Genomic DNA, 16,611 nt, shown 5'->3' on the forward strand with positions numbered 1-16,611 from the left:
TGGGAAAATTTAGGGTTAGACAGTGACACCATAAAACACTCTGCCTTTTTCTCAGGCTAGGATGAACCGATTTCTAAAATTGTTGCACATTTATACTACATAGATAGGATCATAGAGTGCAATACACCTTCACATTCTACCAGGGAAGTAGTAGTTTGTGAAAATGTTGATGATTATTGGGATAATATCGTGAATCGTAATTACAGTATTTTGCCATGAAATTGACCGTCCCATTCCTAATGACCTTGTTATGTTTCTATAGCTTTGAAATGAGAACCCTAAAAACACATGATGGCTAAATGCTTCATACATAGTAGTATAACACTGATAGATAAGATATAGGCCTAATGGAGCTACCTGAGAGACTAAACTCAGGCAGATAACCCTTCACAACAGAAGCCCCGCCCATGCCGAACGCAACCTATTGTATCAGAGGAGTGGGTGTAAGTATTTCTGCAGCCCTCGCGCCTCCTCCTCTCCGCCGTGTGCTCGTTCTCCCGACCCGCCGTGAAAAGGATCCCGCATTTCAAGCTAACAATGGCGAGGGTGTACATCGGGAGGCTGAGCTACCGGGCCAGGGAGAAGGACGTGGAGCGCTTCTTCAAAGGCTACGGGAAAATATTGGAAGTCGACCTAAAGAACGGGTAACGTAAAAATCCTGGCGTTTGTTGTTGCGGAAGCTAAAAGCTATAGCTAACAGGCCGCATCGTCTGGCTGGGGCCTTGTTGAATCCAACGGACAAGGCCTGCTAATGCTAACTAGCCAGTGTTTTATTATTCATTCAAAAGCGAAAACGGTGTATTTTAAAATCCACAGGGAGGTTTTTGTTTTGCTTAAGTACTTGATTTCGCCATACAACACAAAGACAGCGGTTGTGGTGTGTGAGTGCGTGTGTGACCTGTTTGTTGTGTTCGCATGCTTTTTGATTACGGTGAGCTCGTGCAACAGACGTGGCAATGTCACAGCGGGGTTTCTACAGTATGCAAAAGCATTGAACAAGTCAATCTACATATTGCATCGGTTGCTGTTAAAATGTGTTAAATGCACATCTATAAAGTCTTAGAAATGCTTAGGCTTGGAAGTTTTTTTGTGTGTGGCAATTCCCCCCTCCCCCCAGGAGTTTCAATTAAAAAAAATTAAAAAATTGTAGCGATTGTTAAGAATTTACAAATGCCTCACACATGTTGCCAAACAGCACGGCATGATCCAACATGGTCGCCACACGTTTAGACAAATTTGTCAACAGTTGAAGTACATCTTGTTCCCTTTTCACTGGACCAATGAAGACATGTTTTATGCAAAGTGTCCCTAAAACAAATGAATGGATCTTTTTCTCAACAGTTTTGGTTATTGGAAAACTGGTCTTTGATTCATTCTGGGTGCCATTTTTATTAAAAAAAGTATATCTACTGTAACTTGCCTGAAGCTAGAACTCTAGTACATGCAAAACCGTGCAAGTCCACATGGTACTCGTTGTACTAAAAACGTGCATGCCATGTTGTTGCAAATAGTTTCAGTTACATACATAGCCTTCCTGTTTAACGTCTAGCTTCCACATTTAGATGAAGAGGTAACCCAGTCTATTATACAAGCGTGGTTCCTCTTTTTGCAAACAACCGTTATTATTTATTTTTCGTTTTTTTCTTGGTTAATCGGTGCGTCCTTAAAATTGCATCTGCTACCCCAGCTGGCCCAATGTCAGAATCTGGTTTATTGCCAATTAGATTGTTACATACAAATACCTTTACTTGTTGTTTTGATGCACAACAATAAACATAGTACTGCAGAAGTGATTAATTGTATATTAAAATACTGTTAAAATAACAAAAACACTAGTACTACTAAAACAGTTACACAATATTAAATAATGTAATGGTAGCCTGTACCAGCTACGATAATGAAAGACAAAGAAAAACAGCCATTGAGCATAGTGCTGATGCATAGTGAATTGATAGTAAACAAGACCCATTTTGTGCAAATGTCGCTTATGCTTTGTGTTGATTAACCAACCCACATGTTGTAACTTTGTATTAAAACATGTTCTCTTTTACTAAGGTATGGGTTTGTTGAATTTGATGACCCCCGTGATGCAGACGATGCTGTGTATGACTTGAACGGCAAGGAGTTATGTGGGGAAAGGGTCATAGTGGAGCACACCAAGGGCCCGCGTCGTGACGGAGGTTACGGCGGCGGGGGTGGTGGAGGTGGCGACCGCGGTGGTGGAGGAAGAAGTGGTGGCGGTAAGTGTTTCATAGAGTATTGTTGTTTATTTCACATGAATAATGTCATTGATTGGGGATTTTGTTCACTGCAGGAGACTATGTTGATCAAAGGTTTGTCCTTGGTGGCTGATGTGCATTCAATTTATATCCTAGAATTTCACATATTAGACACATTTGTTGCCATGTATGGTACCTGTAAACTGGGTGATATTGTCATACCAGACTGGTTAAAAATGACTAATATCCAAATTATTATCTATAGTAGTTTTTGATGTGTAATAATAAAAGGGCATCTCTACATATCTGCAAATTTTTTTATATTATCAACCGTAGAAAGTTTGGCCAAAAGAAGTAGAAGTGAAAATGTTTTGGTCAGTGTCACCCAGCTTTACTGGTACCATATCTCCAATCCTGATGACGGCACCTTTTCCATAGCCCATTCCAGGAAGTGAACCTGATTTCAGTTTGTGATTGTCTTTAGTCGCACACACCCTATCCACATCCCCATTTTAATTTAATCTGTGTTTTACTATTGTTCTGGTCTTGATGAGCCGATTAACATACCGGCGTGTCCCAGTTTCTCGATGGGGCTCTTCATAGCTGCAATTAAGTTTTATTTTGTCTTGCAAATAAGTTGGCAGACACTGTACGAGCTCCACTCACCACACCATTTTACGATAGGCGTGGGAGGTGATATCCTTTATCAGTACATACACATGATTTAATTTGTGTGCACCAGAGCCACCAATGACTTGGAAACTATATATCTTGGATTTCCATGGGATGGATTGAAAATGCAGTTTTATGTGATGGGGGCTTATTTGATAGAAAGGCTAGAAATGTGTTTCAATTTTAATATTGTAAAATAACAATTTGATTGTTAGATATCTTGTAATCTATTGATGTCTTATTCAGTTTTTATATATATAATTTAAAATGATTGTCAATTTTAAAAGGTAAAGATTTAACAAAGAACCTCAATGTTTTAATTGAAAGAGTCCTTTGGTGCCTGCCCCTATTGCTGGCCATGGTGTCCCCCCCTTTCCAAGAGTGTGGTTTGACCATTCTGGGCCCCTGGGCAGACCAAAAAAGGGAGCCATTGTGAATGAAGACCGCTTTTCCCATTAGGCCCAGGCCGGGTGGTGAGGATGCCAAGGGTTTAGGAACAGATGTGGGTTCAGCTCTTATAGGTGCCTGAAAAAAAGAACATGTTTTATAACAGTGAAATGTTTTTTTTTTTTTTTTGTAATGGATAGGATAGCTTAGAATAGAAACTTACTTTAGTTCAACGTAAGTACTTCTTCGATCAGTTAGTTTTTTTTGTTTAAATTTATTTAAAATAATTATCATTTAGAAATTTAAATTTACACAAATTGAATAAGCTACAATAGTGTTGTATACATTTAGGCTTTTACATGACGTAGCTTGTAGAATTTAAATTTTTTAGGATTTAATATTTTTTTTTCTTTTTTGTAACTATTTTTTCACCTTTTTCTTTTCCCCTTCTTTGTTTACTATCCCCCAGAGAATATTGAAATTTTTTCTAGTGTAGCTTTGGATTTTAGCATAAATGCTCCAGCTCTGTTTGTTGGTGGTCCTCATTGTTTCTCTCCTTCCCTTGTTACCGTTAAAAGGTGGCGGTGGTCGTGATGGAGGAGGAGGAGGTGGTGGTGGTGGTGGAGGAGGAGGAGGCGGCGGTGGATACGGCCGCTTTGGACGAGACCGATACGGTCCGCCTATAAGGACTGATTATCGACTCATTGTTGAGAATCTTTCCAGTCGCTGCAGCTGGCAGGACTTGAAGGTATTGTGCTGTTTTTTGTCTTTCTTCTTGCATACCTTGTCATGCCTTTTTTAAAGGTGGAGTCAGCAATTCTGGTGCATGCTTGTTGTTGTTCACTGACTTTGACAAAGTGATTTTGACAACAAGCATTCTCCAGAATCGCTGACTCCCACCTTTTTTTGAGGAATTAACCGTCCAAAGCCAAAAACGTTTACACTGATAGCATTATCCAATTTATCTGATGTTTTAAGAACTGTCAGACCAGTTTCACAAGATTGATGGGTGTTGTATTTCCAAAGCATAAAAAAAAAACACAACTGCTCACAAAAAAACGTCATTGTTCTTTCCCAAGTCTTCAATTTCTTTGCATTTCTATTCCTCCTGAAGGATTACATGAGGCAGGCCGGAGAAGTGACTTACGCCGACACCCACAAAGGCCGTAAGAACGAGGGCGTGATCGAGTTCCGTCTCTACTCCGACATGAAGAGAGCTCTGGAGAAACTCGACGGAACCGAAGTCAACGGCAGAAAGATCCGTCTCATCGAGGACCGACCCGGAGCCAAACGCAAACGCTCTTATTCTCGCAGTCGCAGCCATTCCAGGTGAGACAGGTTGTTATAATACGGGAAATCCTGATTCAGATTCATATTGAATATAGCAAAAGTACATGAGGATGTTTAACTGAACCTTTCAATTCACAAGGATTAATACATTGTTTCATGTGTAGTGCTTGTAGATTGCAAACAGAAGTTGAACCGATGACGCTTCATAACATTCACCTATGCAGGCTAGTTGACTGTTGCTAATGGTTACTTTTTTCGTTTTTTCCCAAATCAGATCCCGCTCCAGGAGCCGCAGATCTCGCAAGAGTCGCAGCCGCAGTGAGAGCAGCAGTCGCAGCCGCTCCCACTCCAGGTGAGGGAACAAAAAATGAAAGGGGGGGGGGGGGGTGATTAGGCTTAAAGCAGGATATTTCTCTTGTAACTACTAGTTTCCTGATGGTAATACGCTGTCAGTTGACTTTCAAGAGTGAACCAGCTTGTATAGTTTTGCAACAGAACAAGGTAGATGTGAATGTATTCAGAGATTGGAATCCAAACTGTGCCGATACAGGCTATGTTGCAATGGCAGATCACATTTTATTATTTATGTCTCTCAGCAACTGCCTATAAAAACTGTGAAATATTGGCACATCACGACCAGTAAGCAGTAAGTTGAGAGCACCTTTCTATAAATAGCTGTTGACAAGTCGGCAAAAGTGCACAGGTGCTTAACTGGCGGTCCTTTAACCTATAGCCAGTGAGGGCAAGTGGTAGCCCAATATTTACAGCTGCTGTTTTTCCACAGTGACCGTCTCTATTTATTCCTGAAGGGTAGATTAATATCAGTGATCCAAGGCTACATAGCCATTTTAAAGTGGATCTGGGCGCATCTCTTTCTCTGTATGAATTGTTACCTACTTGGCATGGCTGATGTCTTTGCCATGGTCCTACGACTCAAACGTAGATGTGTTTTCAAATGTAACTTAAAAGTGCTACGAGGAACTTTTATATATTTTTGAAACAGTTAAATTTTTCCTCTGACAAATTACCTGTAACAGCAAATGAGACAATCAGTGCAAAGAAGCCATTTTTATAGTTTTTCTTAATGCCTTTGTCATGGGTACGCTCACCCAGGACCTACAGGTGGCGTAGTAAAAAACACTACCACTTTTGTCCAAAGGGGGTGCAAGAATGAACAAACTGAAAGTTTCTCGGATCACCTTATTAAACCGCAAATGAGCCAGTTCTACAAGAAGAAGTTTTTGCCTTTTAGTTATTTGGGTTGTGGTAGTGGGGACAAATAAAGCAACTTAACCTGTGTGGACATTATGAATAAGGAATCAAACGACACTAAACTCTGCTATCTGATTTTCTCCAGAGCGGCGTCCCGATCTCGCAGCCGATCTCGTAGCAAGAAGAACAAGGCCAAGGGCAAGAAGGAGGAAGAGGAGCGCAGCAACGGTGCTCCCAAGAACAAGGATCGCAGCCGGAGCCGCAGCCCCAAAAGCCGCAGCCCCAAGAGTCGCAGTCCCAAGAGCAGAAAGCCCAAGAAAGACGTGAAGAAAAGTAAGAAAGACGACTCCCGTTCCCGATCTCGCTCCCGCTCCAGGTCTCGTTCCAGGTCCGGGTTGAAGGATCGCTCCAGGAAGTCTGGCTCAAAGGGCCGCGACCCGCCCAAGAGCGACGACGAGGCCGCAGAGCCCGAAAGGGGCTCACGCTCCCGTTCACGCTCCCCGGAAGAGCCCAAACCCAAAGCGCGCTCCAAATCTAAGTCTAAATCAAAGTCTAAGTCTAAGTCCAAGTCCAAATCCCGTTCCCCGACACCGGCGCCCAAAGAGCGTTCTCGCTCCCGATCCGCCTCTCGCTCAGAATCCCGCTCCAAATCCCGTTCCCACTCCCGTTCTCGTTCCCGTTCTTAGTTCGGATTTGGGACCGTTTGTCTTGAGCCCTTATCCCACTGTCTCCCCCCTCTGTCCCCCCCCCATTTACATTCCCCAACCCCACTACACTTCCCCTGAAGATTTTTGATAAATAGCTGTAGAATACCAGGCACTCTGCTCAAACTGTCTTTTATGCACACGCTACTCCATTTCATTTGACTTTTACTCGACATATTTTTTCATTGGAGCTGTCTTGTATGGAGGTGTTTGTGAAATAACAGGGTGCAATCCCAACTTTTTTTTAAGTTTAAATGATGGTATGGTGTCTTTAGCCTTTTTTTAATCCAAATGTAGAAGCATACTGTTGTCAAAATGCTGGGTGGGCAGATGTTCAACATCATCTCACCTTTTGTGAAATCCTTGTATCATTTTATTTCAGATTAAAAAAAAACGCCTGTTCTACATTTTTCATATTGGATTTGTGTTTTTTTTTGTCAAACTGGTGCATATTTGAAAAAAATGTAGACGAGATATTCACGTACTTTTCTTGGACAAGTAGAGCCTCTGTCTGATTTCAAAGTTGAAATGTTTTCTTCTCGTCTTGGTAAGCAATTATCTTATTTTTTTTCCCCCATGGAAAAATAAACCAGGAATGTATTAGTACCGGCTTTTCTAGAGACTATTTGAGTGCATTTCTTCGTGCTTTTGACCTACATTGTTGTCCACAGAGGAAAATAGTCCCAAACATTTACACTATTTATTCCTCGGCTGTTTTAAAAGATTTACTCCTTCAGTAAAAAAATAATGGAGAAAACGATAGGGGAGTCAACACATTTAGATTGTTTTTCTTTTCATGGGACTATTAAAATATTAGTGATGTATAGGCCTAGAACTACAATAAACACTTTTCCAATGTGTGCATTTCTTTCTGAAAATGTATACCAATTTTGCAGATAGTGAAAAGTAAAAAGATTCATATCAGTCATGGTTTTAGGATTTCAATGGTTTAATAAATTCTCATGTTTTATTTGCTGCTGGTCAATTCCAGCAGATGAGCGGTTTCCAATATGAGAGAACTCTGGGTTAAAGTGCACCATGTCAACATCTGTGCTATTAACTATCAACTGAATTAAGGTCTGAGCAACCTGTGCCCAAAAAGTCATTTTATAGCGTACTCAGTAAAAAACACATTTAATTACAGATAAACAGTCATTTGGATTTACAAGTCATGATGCTACATCCATCCCCATCCTAGAAGTCTAACTTCTTCCCTCATCTGTGTCTTGAAGGTTATTATTAACTGTAACGTAGTCAAAAGGAGATAGAAACTGGAAACTGGCTGCTGCTGCATTAAATCAGAAACAAATCCTCCTAGTTTTAGTGATGAGGCTCCAGAGTTATCAGAAGACGATGTTAAGTTGAAGCTTTTCGCCTCTTTCCGTCACCATATTGTTCAGTCCAGAAGAGGCTCACCTTTTCTTCTCTGCGTGTGCATGAGTGCATGCAGGCGGCAGGTTTAAGCGGTTCAACAGTCTTTCCAGATCACACACAACATTCAGTCGTCGTCTGAAGAAGAAGAGTGCATACTGTCGTCACGGTAACAGCGGCCCAACAGACGCAGCTGTTCCAGAGCCTCCTCGTAGTCGGCCGTCTCCATGCCCTGGGACAGGTAGCTCGGGGCGATGCGCCGGATGTCGAAGCTGCTGGCGCCTCGGTGGAGCTCTGACAGCCACGGGCCGAGAGCCGGGCCCGACTGGAGAGAGGTCAGGACGGGCGCAGAGGTGACCACAGGGGGCCGGGCTGCACAGGACAAGGAAGGGATTGTGTTATAAAACAAACATCAAATACAAACGACAGAAATTGCATTTTTAAAAGTGAAATGAAATTATTGCATAATATGGAAAAACAGAAAGAGGTATAAGTTATACCCAAGATTATTTCAAAGCAAACTTTACAGGACCCTAAGCTTTTTCTGTTGGGTTTCATTTTTGTTAATAGAATAAAGCTTACAGCCGGTTGGGGGCTCCTGGTTCTGGATGAAGCCTTTAGCATCGAGCCACTGACTGAATATCTGAGGGAAGGGTGGCGTCAGTTTACTGGGAGAAGACACCAACTGCAGAGCCCTGAGAGGGAGAGAGCAGCACAGGGTTAAATATATATAGTTTTTAGCCTGGAGATAAATAAGATAGTTAGTTCTTATGGGGGACTCACAGAGGAGAATTGGGATAGAAAGATCTGATGTAGGATTCCAGGACGTCCTCCCCGCTGTGGAGGCTGTGCAGAGGAGACAGCGGTTTGGTCCCTGGAGCCAGAGAACTAACGGAAAGAAAAATCATTTTAGCAACACATTTAAAATGCTTTCAGTTTAATAAAAAAGGTACAGTGTGTAATATTGGAGTATTTTGGCGTCATCCAGTGGTGACAATTCTAGACTGCAACGAAAGCCCTATATTGGAACTTTCAAATGTTTTTCTTTAGTTTTCTTAACACAGATAAATGATACAAATACTATATTAATAGAACTAGAAATAAGACATGAATTATCAGTGTATTCACACGTGCTGTAGATACATCTCCTTATGTGTAACATTTTGTGAAAGCATTAAAGTAACATTACGGATATATTCATCAAATTCAGACCTGGTGAGTCTCTGTCCCTCCAAGCCTTTGAGCGTCGCCCACTGGCTGTAGCATTTGCCATCACCAGTTTCAGGGCATGATGACAGAGGTTTCCACGGCAACCCATCTGTGGCGTTGCCCAGGGCGTCGGGGAGAGAGGTGCCGTGCATCATGGGAAAGGGCACGGCACCGTAAGCAGCGACCACCTGGAAATGAAATTACAAAACGGTTACATGAGATCAGAGACGGAAAAAAGGACTTATTGACAGCCGTTCCAATGCCCATAATTCCCTGCTATTTAGTAATGAGTCTGGTAGAAAAATATTGAGGTTGTCCTAATACATGCTGAAAAATACCCAGATGCCCTCTACATCCAGTCGTGATTTTTAGTGTGGAAATCAGCAGCTTTTTGGGCAATTCTGACCCACAATCCACTGCACACCGGAAGTTAAATGATATCAATGGAGCCTCTGTGTGAAAACAACTTGCGATGCAATGGATATAAAAACAAGAGGCAAGTTCAAGGCGTGATGTTATGATGAAATAAATAAGTCAAAGTATGTCCCATTTATGTGCATACTACATACTTTTTATGATCAGCTGTAGTATGTTGAAAAGTAAAAAAGAAAGTATCCGATATGGAACGCAGGGTCAGTCACCTTTCTCCCAGCTACGGCCAGTGTGTCTGCCAGCTGCCACATGGGGACGCTGTTGTTCTGCAGTCGGTACGGCGACGTGAGGGCGTCCATGGCCAGCGCCAGGACTGAGCTGGAGTGGAACCACAGTGACGGCTGGACACGAGAGATAAAACAAGTGTTAAAAACTGTACTAGCGGACTTCGTGATTTTTCCTGAGTGGGAACATGGATTTCTTAGGCAGGTGAAGGAGAAGAATAATACTGTCAAGAACAAGAGGCCCCTAATAAAAAATAGAATCTTACATCATCATTTAGGAGGGGGAACGCTGTGGGAGAGGTGGGTCGCCTGCCGAGTCCACCGCGCAGGGTCAGAGGGCAGAAGAAAGAGCTGTGGTTGGCCAAGTGGACCGTCCCTAGTGCGCAGTTTAACATGTGGTAGAGGTCTTTCATTGGAGTCTGGTGGGACAGAGAGAGATAACATCAGTACAGAAGCCCGTTTAGAGCCCATATGCTTTTAGACAGCTTGGTAAGACATAACCTAACCAGAGACATACTGCTTTTTGTGACTCACTGTATCTGGGTGACTGACGGGCGCTAACCCCCAGGTCAGGATTCCTCTTCCGCCATAATTGTCCTGCAGCAACTCCGTGACCTTTGACCCCAGGCCGGCAAAGCCATCGGCAAGGTCGACCAAAACCTGGAAACCCTGAGAGGAAAACAGGACGCAGAAAGAGGAGGAATTAATAAAAGGATGGGCAAGGAGGAAAAGTGCACAATTTCACTGAAACATCTGAAATATTCAAAAAATAATGTATGGGATAGATAGATAGATAGATAGATAGATAGATAGATAGATAGATAGATAGATAGATAGATAGATAGATCTGATCAAATTTTCTTACCTGGAGGTAATCGCACTCCTCCACAAAGAAGTGAAGTCTGTCCTCCAGACCCTCGAGCACCGACCCCTGCAGCAGAGCCTCTCCCTGGCCAAATGCCTCCAGACGGTTAGCCTCCCTGGACACCACCAAAACATTAACCCATTGTATAAAACACAGGCAAATCCACACTTTAAACATGTTATATAGGGTGAAAACTAATTCTACTATTATTAGAGATGTAACAGCATGAGTTTTTATTTAAAAATCAGCTGTGAAAGTCTCATATCAAAATTTGGGGTGCAGCCCAAAACTGTGTAAAGCCTGACACCTACTGGGGAAAAGTTGGAGGGAATATATAATTGTTTTCTATATATTAGCATTATCTTGCTACATATACTTATCAAAAGTTCACTCTTGCTATGAATTGTTGGTCCGTGCTCACTGCTCTGTTCAAATGCCCAACGCCTTGTGCTCTAACATTTCTACTCTCTAATATGCATTTAAAAATGATTGGAGTTGTAGTTCTGCTATACAGTACAGGTATTGAAACTGTTCAAAAAAGTTCAATAAATGGATTTGGATACATTCAAATATTTTTGTGTATTTGTTGCTTTTTTAAATTACTGTGTTGTTGCTTAAGCCGGAAAGCGCTATATAAATTAAATATATTATTATTCTATTCGTACACAAAATATCCTGACGCACACATTTTTTAAATAATAATGTTGACATGGAACAGCATCCAAAACCAAGACATTAGACTCTGAACTAGTGAAAAATTGTGGATTGGTGCATCTCTAGTTAAAGCTGTCTATGTCCTGCCTTTGCTCCTCACCCATCATGGTTGTACTGGTGGATGACGGAGATGGTGCGCGGGTGCAGGTGGATCCGGAGGAAGTCGGACCAGACCTTGACGCTGCCCTCCAGTCTGTAGGCCTTCTGGACCCGGGACAGCTGGTCGTTCACTGTGTCCACGCTCACGGCAACTGCTGCTGGGAGACGGGGGTCAGAGCGGTCGCTGCTGTCATCCACTTACACTCTTATTTGTAGTGCAAAGATTTTAAAAAGGGTCTGGTGGAGTCAGCGATTCTGGAGAACTCTTCTTGTCAAAATCAGGGAATATATCCTTACAAAAACCTAAGTCTGTACTGTGTGTGTGTGGCGCGCGCTGAAAGAAAATCCAGTGTTAATACACAGCCTAGGCTCTGTAAACGGGTATGTTGATAGCTAGGGTGGGCTCCCTTTGTTAACATGCCATTTCTCCAGCGCACACACAGCACAGACAGGTAGAGGATCGTGAGGAGATATTCACAGATTTTGACAACAGGCGTTCTCCAGAATCCCTGACTTCCCTGAAGGTTTTTCTTACCTGAGCATTGGGGCTGCGGATTGGAGTAGAAGTCATCGTCTGACAGGAACTCCCCTTTCTGGAGACACAAACAGCTGTGAGGAAAAGACACTGAAATCTGTTTACATCAAGCTGCAACATAATGCTTCTGCTGTAGAATTACACTTTGTGGAAAACCCTGTTTCCTAAACAATCCTACCAATCAAAACGTAAACTATATATATATATATATAGACATATACAGATAAATGCAGCTCACATCCAACTTGTCCAGATCTTCCAGAAAGATGTTCTTCTCAGGAGGAGATTCTTTGTGCATCAGGAGGCTTCCATCCCTGCCAGATGGAACACATTTTCATATTATAAAATAAACATATATAGACACATATTCCAGCCACTCCTGGTTTCAATAATGTAAATAAAATGTTAATAGGAAAGGAAAGTTCTAATAATCTGATCTGATACAGTACATAAAAATACAACATAAAAATACAACAACAGTATTTTATTACACCATGTGCAACAGAATATTTCAAGACAGAGCGTTCTGTTTCAAAGAAAACAGGTGCCAACAGTGATACACTGCACGTATAAAAAGGCAAACAAACGGCACAGATTATCACTGTTATTTACCATGAGAGAGCAGAAGTGTCTTCGCCTGGGTCGTACAAATTTCCCTCCTGCCGTAGAGTCCGAAGACTTCCTGTTATAGACAGAGGGACATGCAGAGAACAGGTGATGTAGCATCAAACAAAAATTATCCAAATTATTGTATGCAATTTGATCCATTTAGGCATTTTAATAGGTTGTTTGACTAGTACACAAAATATCAAAAATGTAATTGAAATGGGAGAAATAAGACTTCTTATGCTGGGAAATATAAAACTGCTCAAGCCTCCAGCACAGACACAGAGACATTACCTTTGAGATCCATGGCGATGAGGCGCGGCGTGTGTGTGACGTGTCCGCCGAGCGTCTTCCCTTCACGGAACACCACATCACTCTGGATGTCTCCTGGTGTTCCCTCTGGATCGTATGACAGAGACGCATCCTGTACAACCAACCTCAGCTCATTATCTTTACCAACAAACAAAAAAACAACAACAACACCAAAATACATTCAGCTCCATCTCAGAGGAAATGAGAGTGAGATATTGAAATCAGAGAAATACAAGTTACATCAAATATAAGGGAGCCTCAACAGGGACAACATTTGGAGCTTTGGAAAAGAGATACTTCTATTGTTTGCCAAGTGAAGGAACTCGGAAGTCGATTTCTGACAAATGTTGCATCAGTAATGGTGTTGATTTAAACGTGATTTGGATGGCGTACTTCTAAAGTGCACTACACAATACACAACAAGAACCTGAACAAGACCGTGGACCAGACACAGACTTTAAGTCAATCAATCATTATTAAACATCTGAATCTTCCAAACTGTGGTTAATTAATATATGTTTCTAAACCTATTATAAGTTAACCTGGGAAGTGATTCATCTCTATCTTCCAGTGGAGAACCTCATCAATTTCTTTCCATTTGTTTAAAATTTTCAATGTTATTATTCTATTGTATTTATATTATATTGAACTATCTAATATAGTATCTGGCCATACAGTTTGTAGTTATAAGTGTTTTGACTTTCTTAATTCCATTGTGTGAGAGTTTCTGTAAGAAATGTGTGGTTTGTCATCTATGTGAAATATTACACAATTTACATTACATTCAATTCTTTGACATCCATCTATCTATCTATCTATCTATCTATCTATCTATCTATCTATCTATCTATCTATCTATCTATCTATCTATCTATACCTTGTGAATGTGATTATCTGATAAAAAAAACACTTAAAACTTCAAAATGAGCATATCTAGAACCGAACAAACCCGGTGTATAACGTTATAATATGTAATAACTTTTGTGCTTCAGCCTATTCACAGTTCACTGCCTCGGTCTATTCAAATGAGCATAAAATGCACATTCATGCTGCAGAGCCTCCAAAGTTTGACAACACATGCGACGCTGCTAGCGCTAGCATGTTAGCTTAGCGCTAGCAGCACAGTGTGATGAACTAACCTGTAAATTCCACCAGTGAGTCCCCACGAAGTTTGAATAATGTCCCAGCTGGAGAGTGATGACCTCTCTACACGGGTTACTCATGGCGACGGGAGTCAACAGGCCGGATAAAAGATAAACTGCACCGCTGTGAGCATGGTAGACATTTGTTTAGAAACGACAAACACTAAGCGGCGAGAACGTCAATACGTGATGTATCGGCGCCTGTGATTGGCTGAGGGGAATTTATGAAGACATGTGATTGGATGTGAATATGACGTATGTAGAAAAGTGTGGTTTCACCGTGCCATGGCTTCACGTGCAGTCTGCTCTTTCTTTATAGGTCCATGGGTCTGCTACATATTATGTATTATTTATTTGTAGCACATTTCGTACACAAAGGCAAATACAAATGCTTAATAAAGTGGTATTCTGTGTGAAAAACAGTAACACACATTGATCAAAGTATAGTTTTAAAAAACACTGTTTTATATGTATAACTCCATAACTGCAGTTAGACCGATCCATCTGCAGAGTCGATATTGGCTTATTACAGATGTATCAGTGCCTATATCTTTTAAATATAATCATTATTGTTATTATAACTTCCTGTTAAACATGTTCAAACACTAGAGGTAGGTTAATTCATACAAAAACACGTTCAAAAAGACAAAAAAGGGAGATATTGTGCAGACGAGATAGCAGCTGTTTTTTATTGAGGCAAATTTGTGACTGGGGCACACATTTAGATTGTGATTTGTGATTAAAACAAAAACTTCCTCTCTTATTGCTGAGTATTTGCACTTAGGCCTACGAATCTTTTAGATAACGAGACTGTTCACCCCATGGTAAGTTATCACTCCCTTATCATTTCGACAATAAGCTGAAAATAGGAGCCCGCCTCCTCCATCCCGTCCCCTATAGCGGATCGCAGGCCTTCAGAGTTTAGCTGGATGCCCTGTTTGACGTCTTCAAATGTTGTGCCGATCTGAGGCTCAACTTTCTCCAGCTCTGACTTCAGCAGATCGTTGAAGGCGGAGAGCTTGGCCTGGGCGTTGTCACGGACCTGTGTTAGAAACGGGTCGATGTGCTGCTTCATGTCGCCCACGTTGTCTGAAGTGCGGGTCTGGATCTCCTCAGCGTAGTCAGAAACTTGCCTGAGAGAAAATAAACATTTTAAAAGTTATACGTTTCAGAAACAACTATCAGGATTTATCACATTGCTTCGGGATTAAGAGGAAATTGGTTTTAGATCTTGATAGATATTTATGTTCCGATTGACCTAATTAAAGGAGAAGTAAGTGATTTTTCTTTGTTAATATAAGAGTTAAATCACTCAATATTAAAGGTGCTGTAAGCGGAAGATAAATGTCACAACCTCACTAAACGCTCACCAAGCACTGTTTGCTTGTTAGGACTTGTTTATTTACCACGGTACGTTGCGCTCTGTATTTTTTCACATTACGTAATTTAAAAAACAAAATATGAACAGGAAAGAAACCAGGAAGTGCCTTTGGCGGTCATGTTTGATTTTGATTTGATTCTTCCATTTCATTCTAAAATCACATAACTTGTAAAAACATAGAGCGCAACATAGCGTGATGAATTAACAAGTCCCAACAAGAGCGTTTAGTGATGTTGCAAGGTTTATCTTCTGACCTGCTCGAGCTAAGCAAACCTGGATGAGCGACCTTTGCACATTTCTATATCAAAAATGCACGTATAAAGGAACAGCTTCTGTAACCTTTTCTTGAGCCGGAGAGTGAAGCAAAAATATATATTTTTTAACATATTCGTTTAAAGATGGACACATATTTTCCAATCTGTACATTACAAAGTGCAGCTATAAGATGGACACAGTTTCCCATCAGCCTCTCTCTCTGTATATAACTCACCTTTGGATGGTCTCCGTATCCTTGTTGATGCGTTTCTTCAGCTTGCGGATGTAGGTTGAGAACAGGTCCTTGATGTCTTTTGCGCCCTGCTCCAACAAGGCCTGCACCTCCTTGCTGTACTCCTCCATCTGCCCGCGGGCCTCAACCATGTCGATGTTCAGTTTGTCGGACAGGATCGGCACTTCATCCAGTAAATTCTCTGAAAGCGTTGAAAGAACCGGGACCATTTTTTTCTCCAAGTCATCTTGGTACGTGGTCAGCTCAGACACGCTCTTCTGGTACAGGGTGCTGTTGAGGGGAGAAGGGGGCAGATGAGTTGAGAAATCATGCTTGTGTTGATGTAAAATATCGACAGTAGAACTCCCAGCTATGTGTAATTGTGAAAGTAAGAGCATTTCCACACGCACAATGCAAAGAGAACACAAGGGATATGGACTATGCAGATGTGTAGCCTTAAGAAAACCACTTATCAGTGTGGCTTATCAGGAGAACATGCTTGAATTTGCCATGGAGCATACAGATCGGACTCTGGAGCAATGGAAAAAGGTTGTGTGATCTGATGAGACCAGACTAACCCTGTTCCAGAGTAAATGGTGCATCAGGGTAAGAAGAGAGGTTGATGAAGTGATGCTCCCATCATGCCTAGTGCTTACTGTACAATCCTGTGTGGCAGTGTACAGTAGCATCTGGATAAAATTCTACACATTGCACCTTTAAAGCCATATAATACGGTGGCCGAGAAAGGTC

The 16,611-nt window shown here is 41.5% G+C and overlaps 2 protein-coding genes across 3 annotated transcripts; one reads left to right on the plus strand and one right to left on the minus strand.

The window, feature by feature from the left end:
• The first annotated feature begins 477 nt into the window (after positions 1-477).
• Positions 478-6,900, plus strand: srsf4 (serine and arginine rich splicing factor 4). The gene is made up of 6 exons (XM_080045276.1): positions 478-644; positions 2,056-2,219; positions 3,857-4,026; positions 4,393-4,607; positions 4,843-4,920; positions 5,926-6,900. Exons 1-6 carry the CDS (start codon positions 538-540, stop codon positions 6,464-6,466), a joined length of 1,275 nt encoding a protein of 424 aa, XP_079901402.1. The 5' UTR covers positions 478-537; the 3' UTR covers positions 6,467-6,900.
• A 537-nt stretch (positions 6,901-7,437) lies between these two features.
• On the minus strand, positions 7,438-14,136 carry msto1 (misato mitochondrial distribution and morphology regulator 1). 2 transcript variants are annotated; one of them, XM_080045262.1, is made up of 14 exons: positions 13,991-14,136; positions 12,834-12,963; positions 12,546-12,615; positions 12,172-12,247; positions 11,934-11,991; positions 11,400-11,553; positions 10,586-10,700; positions 10,255-10,389; positions 9,987-10,139; positions 9,706-9,837; positions 9,068-9,252; positions 8,639-8,743; positions 8,438-8,550; positions 7,438-8,227 (listed from the first exon to the last, which is right to left on the minus strand). In XM_080045262.1, exons 1-14 carry the CDS (start codon positions 14,072-14,074, stop codon positions 7,983-7,985), a joined length of 1,755 nt encoding a protein of 584 aa, XP_079901388.1. In that variant the 5' UTR covers positions 14,075-14,136; the 3' UTR covers positions 7,438-7,982. The 2 variants fall into 2 exon arrangements, with proteins under 2 accessions (XP_079901388.1, XP_079901387.1); XM_080045261.1 differs by having other exon boundaries at positions 11,400-11,556.
• Between the last annotated feature and the right edge of the window lie 2,475 nt (positions 14,137-16,611).

The sequence above is a fragment of the Ammodytes marinus genome (genome assembly GCF_949987685.1).
Source record: "Ammodytes marinus genome assembly, chromosome: 17".
NCBI classification, from domain to species: Eukaryota; Metazoa; Chordata; class Actinopteri; order Uranoscopiformes; family Ammodytidae; genus Ammodytes; species Ammodytes marinus.